Source organism: Gymnodraco acuticeps, unplaced genomic scaffold (genome assembly GCF_902827175.1).
Source record: "Gymnodraco acuticeps unplaced genomic scaffold, fGymAcu1.1, whole genome shotgun sequence".
NCBI classification, from domain to species: Eukaryota; Metazoa; Chordata; class Actinopteri; order Perciformes; family Bathydraconidae; genus Gymnodraco; species Gymnodraco acuticeps.
The window spans coordinates 239,233-248,072 of NW_022990792.1; the positions used below are offsets into that span (position 1 = coordinate 239,233).

General features: G+C 39.7%; 1 protein-coding gene across 1 annotated transcript; it reads right to left on the reverse strand.

Moving 5' to 3' along the window:
• Nucleotides 1-972: 972 nt before the first annotated feature.
• Nucleotides 973-6,550, reverse strand: LOC117557083. Its single transcript, XM_034232765.1, has 6 exons — nt 6,270-6,550; nt 2,671-2,753; nt 1,969-2,103; nt 1,641-1,775; nt 1,199-1,267; nt 973-1,086 (listed from the first exon to the last, which is right to left on the reverse strand). Exons 1-6 carry the CDS (start codon nt 6,511-6,513, stop codon nt 973-975), a joined length of 780 nt encoding a protein of 259 aa, XP_034088656.1. The 5' UTR covers nt 6,514-6,550.
• Nucleotides 6,551-8,840: the final 2,290 nt, after the last annotated feature.

Sequence of the window (8,840 nt, forward strand, 5' to 3'; positions counted from 1 at the left end):
CCGTTTCATGTATTTCTTCGAACACTCGAAATTCACATTCGGGATCAGAGGGAAGGACTCCATGACTGCCTTTGCCATCTAAACAAACAACACTTATGTTATGGAGGGTTTTCTTCTTTATTGTATAGTAATACAGATACAGACACAAACATGAGACACATTATAGAAGACATCCACCCTTGACTAGAATGCCTCCCAAAACCTTTGAGTATTGATATAGACCGGTCCTATTATTGGAGTTTTGAGATATTTGGAAGCAAAGTTTTGTCAATTAAACTTTCTGTGTTCAAGTGAATACTACATTAGTATTAAATAACTGTTAATTTAAGTTCAGCAATGTTGTGTCATAATCCAATTGTTGTCAGTTGTGAAAAATACAATAAACAACAACATGATATCGGCAATATACTGTATATTGTCCATTGGCCAACCTGCCTGCTAAATATGATGGGGATCAGCATCGGCCTTTAAAAAACCTTTATCGGTCAACAACTACTTTTGACAGCTTTTTTAATCCGCCCTTGCATTAAACTGTCTTTCACATTAAAAACTCTGCTTGTTAACTGGATGAAAACAGAATCTCTTCAGCTCACCTTCACAACAACGACACCACAGCTACATCCATCCGTTTGAAGTGGGTGGCCCATAACGCCTCCCTTCCACTTAACATCCACCCAGTCTGTTATGCTGTGGCGTGTCCTCCTGAAGTGCTCCCTGAGAAAGGATCATGTTAACACACTTTACATTTCTAATGATGTGGCTCCTAAAGATAATGTAAGAGAAATTCATACTGTTTGTATTCAGCATATGACCATTTATTTATATAAGAGGCCAGCTATAGATATCACTGTCTGAACACAGACTGTATCACACTGTTTAAAATGCGTTCAATGCTGTGTGTGAGTATCAATGGAACTAAATGTGACACATTTTTTACGTTTAAATATAGTTTTTACTTGAATTTTCAAATATCTATTGAATTTTGATTGACTGTATTCTTTTGGCAGCATGTTCGGTGTCATCAAGCTCTTTTATGCTTTGAGCTGGATCCACCAGGAATACGGTGCTGGTGTTGGCATGAATGTACTGTGAGAGAACAAAAAAAGTAAAAGCACTTTTCATCAAAAAAGATGTTTGGCTTCACTCTGTAAGTCTTGTGCTTTAACAGAAATAATACAATGACAAAATAATTACAAACCAGCAACTTCCAGTGGTTGTTGTTGACAAGTACAAAGGACAGGACAGCTTCATAGTTGTCAAAGTTGACCTATAATGGCATCAAATAAAGGATTAAAACAAACTTGAAGGCTAAGGTAAAAATAACAACAACATTAGTCTGACAATGATGTTCTTGTGCCATTCATTTGTTGTGCTTAGAACAAGTGTTGGTATGGGAATTCAATAGTAAGTAGATGTATCAGGTGATTTAACTAATGAGTATAGTTTCAGAGAGGATAAAGTAAAATAATCTCAGCTAATTTCCTATTTAAGACCTCAGCCATTGCTTCACTCCATGTAGGCCTACCTAATGTGTGAGTGTGAGCCCACAAATCAAATCCACACCTACTTCCCCCTACAGCATCACCATGCACAAACACAACACACCACACACATAAACATACACAGACCACACACATTACCTTCGGTAAACTGTGAGATGTTAGCTGAGTTCTGTCCCCGAACAAAATGACACTTGCTGTGTAGTGATTTAGCAAGTACATTTTGTTCAGAACGGCGAATTTGTCGGCAGCAACATGAAACACGCCTTCAATTACCTGGCAAAAAAGATCATAACAATTTGCCAATTAATGCATATTCCCAGTTATACTGAACTTTCATTTCCTGCAACTTTGAGAATCTTGTGACTGACAAAAGTATCTAGACATTTTGGGGAGAAATCGTTAAATGCTAGATAAAGAAAATAACACAGTGTAGAGTGAAACTTCAGACACTTGAAACATGTAGTACCTCCCCTGTCAACCACTGGTGGGGTCGAAGTGAGCATAGCTCACAGTGGCGGATAAGCAACATGCGTCCTTTCATCTGTGAGGGGAGCACTGCCACGACCACCTCTGTGTCCTTTTTTTCCCACAGCCAGGTCAACTGCAAGTTAGGATTGAGGGGAAATAGATGCAGTCTGTTTAATATGGACACTTGAGGAATCTTTTAACCCTCCGGTATCACTCTGGACATTTTTGTCCCGAATGACTAATTAGGGTAGTGCACTTGAATGACACCAGAGGGTTAACAATCTTGAATGTTTGGGTGAAGGCCTTGTTTTTGTATATGCACCATCAAAGCTACATGCACAAAATATAATTAAACTGTCCATGTTTATGCATTTAACCTCAGTCCCTTTTAGAGTTTTCACTAAATGACATTAAACAGGCTGCTCAGGAACAGAAACTGTAATTGCAGTTTAAAGTCTGATTTGGAAATATAGTTTCTGTTCTAAGTTTGTTACATTTTTCATCTTCATATTCTCCCCCTACAACATGCACCTAATCATCTTGGGTTATAATACTTCATGTCCTTTGTCCTTCACCTCACTCTTTACCAATTTAGTCCATGCTTTACTTTCTGACAATATTTACTTATTCCATTGTTACAATTAAAATGCTGGAGAACAATTGACACACTTTGAACATAGTAAGTCTTAGAGAAACTCACATTTCCCTGTGCGTCTTGTTCCTGTTGGTCCACTTTTCTTTTCTTCACCTTTGTGGCAGGTGGGCTCTTGGGGTTGGGTAGTGCTTTTGGTGGATTTAAGTACTTGGACTTGGACTTGGTGTGACCAGCAGAACTTTCCCGCGTGTTCCACTGTTCCTCGTGGTCATCATCTGGCCTGCTAGGATGCCCAAAGTTTTTGTCCAGAATATGCATTGGCAGATTGTGTTGCTCAATGTGCTCTACGTATCTTCCTTGTATTGAGGCATACATTTTGGAGACGAACTCAGCTGGTCTCAGGTACTTTTTTTTTAAAAGGATGGAGTGTTTGACCAACCCAAACCAGAGCTCAACATGGCAGTTGGTATCCCTGGTTTTATGACTTCCATCTTTTTTTGAGGTACCTTTTCTATGTCGCGACAGATCCCCAAGCAACCAACCACTCCACAATGGGAAGATCCCCATGTAGTTTTTGAACAGTGCATCAATGACACCAGGACAGAGGTAGTGGTTTTTTACCTGAACAGCATCGTCAGAGAGAATGTCACACTCTGCTTGGTCCCGCCTGACTTGAAAAGCTTGTGTAAAAGGGGACTTTCCAATAATGCTATGAGCATTTGTTTCCATTTTGCTTTCCTCCTCTCCCATTACATGTCCACTTTCCTACAGTTTCAAGTCCCGAGTTTGCAAAATGCACTCGTCGAGGTACATTTAGCTCTGTTTCACCGAATGAGTGTACTCCTCTGCATCAAAAAGCACACACATATGATAAAAAACATTAAGGGCTTCCTGCAGACTTGTGCAGTTCAGGATGTACGCAAAACAGAATGTTGCATATTCCTGTGTGCCTCTGTCTACAGTTTGTTTCCCAAATGCTTGTGACACAGCCTTCATGATATGAGCAGAGCACAGACGCAGCACAGTGAAGTTAGGAATCAGTTCAGTTTGTCCAGACACTATCTCAAATGCTCTGTCAAGGTACACTGACATATTTTCCCTGTTAAAAGACAGAAGCACACTGTTTATCAGAGCCCAACTATAATCTGTCTCAACCTGTGCTATCTTTCTTTTTGTTATGTAAGACAACTTTCTTTTCAATCCCATGAGCCAATGGGAAATAGATGGAATGGAATGGCTGTTGGTGATCAGTTCTGTGACGGGCAAGGGAGGCTTATCCTAACCCATTCCGGGCAAAACCAAAGCATAATACAAGACCCGCTTATTTTGATCAGGAATGTTCTGTATCACGCTGCCTGTGGCATCAAGGTAGAGAGTCGTAGGTGTTGGCTTTTTCAAGTGCTCAGTCAATATCTTCATTCCAGCATCTGTGTATAAATGTACAGCAAACGGATCAATTTGTATGTGCTGAAGATAGCCTTTTGATGATGCATGACTGCTGCTCTCTTTGATTATTTTTTGAGTCAACATGAGTTCAAGCATCATGTCATCGTGGAGCCTTGCACTTTTCTTCACTTCAGAGGATATTTTCTTTAACACGTCTTTGGTGAGGCTTCTGCTTATGTTACCAGCCATTATTTCCTCTGGTGTCTGTCTGAACATAGTGTAATAATAATTACTGACACCACTGGTTAAGGCTTTGGAAATTGTTCCTCTTCTTGTGTATTTTGCTGGTCTAAATCGCCTTTGATTTGTATGGTGTATAACTTCACCAATGCGCATGACTTTAAAAATAATTTTGTTATCCGTTGACTTTGGCCTGTTCTTTTTTGAGAAACTGTAGACAGCATCCATTAAATGTGCATTTTGCAGAGGCACAGAAAAATGGCGAATTCTTTTTACGGCTATCATTTGTCTTAACATGCTGGTATTTGAAAGCAAGTGTGCAGCATGGATTATTTTTCAAAAATTCTTGATATAATGTATCAGTCCAGGGGGGACGGAGTTTTTTTTTGCCATGTTTAGGTTTAATTTTGTTCCATTGTTTTCTTGTCATGGCAATTTTGAACTTTTTTGGCCCTGCTTTGCACTTTCTGTTCATTGTTGTTGTCATTTCAGTGGCTGTCTCTGTACTTTGTTGGTCTGACTCTTCTGTGTCTATCTCAGACTGTGGCTGTACGTTACTTATTTCCCTGTCATCCTGACTTGTGTCTTCGTCTTCCTCACCCGTAGGTGCGCTGTAACACTGTTTTTCTTCATCATTCTTATCTTCATCTTTCCCCACAGGCTCTGTCCCTGTTTTTCGTTTTTTATCCTTTTCTGGCCCTTTCTTGTCCTTGCCTGTTTGTCCCTTTCCGTTCATTGTTGTTGTCATTTCGGTGGCTGTCTCTGTACTTTGTTGGTCTGACTCTTCTGTGTCTATCTCAGACTGTGGCTGTGCGTTACTTATTTCCCTGTCATCCTGACTTGTGTCCTCGTCTTCCTCACCCGTAGGTGCGCTGTAACACTGTTTCTTGATACTGTGCTGTCCATCTCTCCCTCTTTCACTGACATATTTTCCTAAATACAAACATTACAAAAGTACAAAATCTCATTTAATTACTGTATCTCTTATCGTAAGACTACAATGCAACTTTAAGCAATCTGCCATCCTTGGGTCAATTACAGTAAATTCTGTTAACATCCTACTGTGATGCAGTATTTAATTAAATAAGCACATTAACCCTTATGCCTCCCTAAGGAAATGTATTATCCATGCCACTGTTTAATTTTGCGAGCATTCTGATTGTGTTAAGAATATGGCACGACATTTGGTAAAGATGTGTTTTTTTGAAAACATGTTCTTAATAAGTGTATGTGTAATCAAAATAGTGACTTTCAAATCCCTAGCGACAAAAATAAAAATGAATGAACATTTGATAATTATGATCAGCACTGAATTTGGTTAAAAATATGTAAGTAATTGAAAGTGGAACAAAAATATTAACATAGCCTATAATATCTTTATTACAGTATTTTTAGATGAGGACATTTTTGTCATTAGTGTTTTCAAAGTAACGTTTTTAAAAAGGGATTCACAAGGGTTAAGCTTCAACTTAAAAGCCTCTGGGGCAGAGTCCTGCATGGGTCCAGTTTTGCAAATCTGCACCCACCCGAACCCTCGCAGCTCAGTAGCTACCGCGAACCGACCGTTACATGCAATTATCTTCAAGTCAAATCTAGACCCGACCTGTTGATATAAGACCCACGACCCGACCCGTTGTGAATTTGGGGGGGGGGGCTAGTGGAGTACTTCGTGACCACAGAGTGTGAACGTTGTGATCAGCTGTTTTAGCGCAGTTCTCCAGTGAAGGGGGGGAGTCTCCCTCCGCAGCCGGTTGGCGTAGTTTTGGCACAGTTCCGTTGTACAGACCGACGTTAACAGCAGCCCTGTCTGTGCACACGGAGACCGACTCTGTCGTCCGGTGATCTAACCGCCTTCTGGAAAAGCTTCACAAGTACGTCGGTACGCAAATGCGCTTTGTGACACAAGTGACCGTACGCAATTCAGATTGTTGCCGTACCTGCGTACCAGTTATGTGCACCCCTGGATATAGGCCTACATGTATGTTTTGCCCGTTACACAACTATTTTGCGGGTTATCCGCCGGGTATCCGAGGCAGGACTCTGCTCTGGGGCTCATCAAAGTTATTTTTTAACAGTACCTGCTTGAAGCACCTCAGTCCGGACTCCACGTCGGTCTTCACCCCAGATGACCCTCAACCACTTAAGATGCTCTTTCTTATTACTTTTAAACACTGTAAGTGTAACTGAGGACCACTGTTCAGTTGTAACATTAACTTCACTAAAACCATGAGAAATTAAAGACCTGGTGATGAAATCTCTACCTCCTGCTTGTTGCCAGAGGTCTAAAGCTTTCTTTGTTTTGCCTTTTTTGAAGCGCACCATTTTTAGATCAAACAATGTGATCTGGTTTCTAAAATGTCTTCTTCAAATGCAATAAAAAGAGGTGTGTCCTATGCAGCCGGTGTAGTTCTTTGACCCAACATTGATTTTGAGTGAATCGGTCACATGACCTGGAAGCTATTGAAGAAATAAGCTCATTTTTCCATCAAAATATTAATACAAAAATATTTAAAGTATTAAAATGCAATAAAAAGAGGTGTGTCCTATGCAGCCGGTGTAGTTCTTTGACCCAACATTGATTTTGAGTGAATCGGTCACATGACCTGGAAGGTATTGAAGAAATAAGCTCATTTTTCCATCAAAATATTAATACAAAAATATTTAAAGTATTAAAATGCAATAAAAAGAGGTGTGTCCTATGCAGCCGGTGTAGTCCTTTGACCCAACATTGATTTTGAGTGATTAGGTCACATGACCTGGAAGGTATTGAAGAAATAAGCACATTTTTCCATCAAAATATTAATATAAAATATTTAAAGTATTAAAATGCAATAAAAAGAGGTGTGTCCTATGCAGCCAGTGTAGTTCTTTGACCCAACATTGATTTTGAGTAAATCGGTCACATGACCTGGAAGGTATTGAAGAAATAGGCTCATTTTTCCATCAAAATATTAATATAAAAATATTTAAAGTATTAAAATGCAATAAAAAGAGGTGTGTCCTATGCAGCCAGTGTAGTTCTTTGACCCAACATTGATTTTGAGTGAATCGGTCACATGACCTGGAAGGTATTGAAGAAATAAGCTAATTTTTCCATCAAAATATTAATACAAAATATTTAAAGTATTAAAATGCAATAAAAAGAGGTGTGTCCTATGCAGCCGGTGTAGTCCTTTGACCCAACATTGATTTTGAGTTATTAGGTCACATGACCTGGAAGGTATTGAAGAAATAAGCAAATGTTTCCATCAAACATATTAATAAAACGTATTTAAAGTATTAAAATGCAATAAAAAGAGGTGTATTCAATAAATGTATGCTCTAGAGTCAATTTGCTTCACATTCACACGATCGAGAAGCTGTCGATTTATTAAAAAGAACAGTTTTCTTGTCTAATTGTAAAAGTCATTTGTTGATGGTCCCTAAGTGAAAGCCTCGTTTCGCGGAGAAGATCTCCCCGTTAAACTGACGCTGCTGGCGGGTCCGGGAAACTGACGCTGCTGGCTGGTCCGCGAATGTCCGTCGAATATCCAACCTAAAACTAAATTCACCGCGGTAACGAACCGAATGGTTGGAAGGAAAGCTCGCTGGCCCTTCCCTTCCGACCAATCAAATCATCGGAAGGGAAGGCCTGACGTGCAGTGCGTGAGTGACGCTGCGTCTCACATACACAACTGCCGTAGCGACAAGAGGCAGATATGAAATCTCCCTTCTACACAATATAATATTTGCAAGTATAGAGTAGTGGCTGGTGTTTTTAGTCAGAAACAGGTCAACTGTAGTGTACACTTACTACTAATAAATAACCTTCGTGCTGAGTTACTTATTTGCACTGTAAGAGACTGTATATTAACGCAGCTTCTGTCAGTCTTCTCACTCGCACTTAATTTCCCGCCACGTCTGGCCGAACAATGAAACCTAGCCAAAGTAGCTAGATTACATTTAGATTAGCCTGCTAATGCTATCAATATAATGCCGATTGAAGAATGACGGTCACAGAAAAGAGTGTAAGCTACATTAAGTTAAAATAAATATAATAAAAAAGAAGAAGAACGGCCTGAAGGAAAATAATGGTCATCCAGGCAGCTAAATTCAAACAATATTTAGCTGTTCAACATTGGCAAAAAATATTTATTTAAGTTAAAACATATTTATTTAGACCCCTAGCTTGCTCACATTATGACAGTATATCTGCTCACTTTGTTAAAAATGTGTTGTTTGTGTATAACTTACCTGTATTAACTTAGTGTTCGACTCTCCTCTGCTGACACATCCAGTCTCCACAGCAGCCAGAGGTGAAATGGCAGTTAGGATATTTGATGGACAGATGAAAAATGATACATTTGAAATAACTCAACGTGATTGGGCATTTTAAGTGAAGTGCGCCAGACTCAGAGGAAAATATTAGATGTGGCCAAACGGCGGTACTACACTTCTGTTAGGTTGCTGGGGAAGAGAGAGTGTGTGTGTGTGTGTGTGTGTGTGTGTGTGTGTGTGTGTGTGTGTGTGTGTGTGTGTGTGTGTGTGTGTGTGTGTGTGTGTGTGTGTGTGTGTGTGTGTGTGTGTGTGTGTGTGTGTGTGTGATATCTTATCATAAAGGGACTGTATCTGACAGATAATGCATCGGGGGACTTGTTATGCAAGAGACA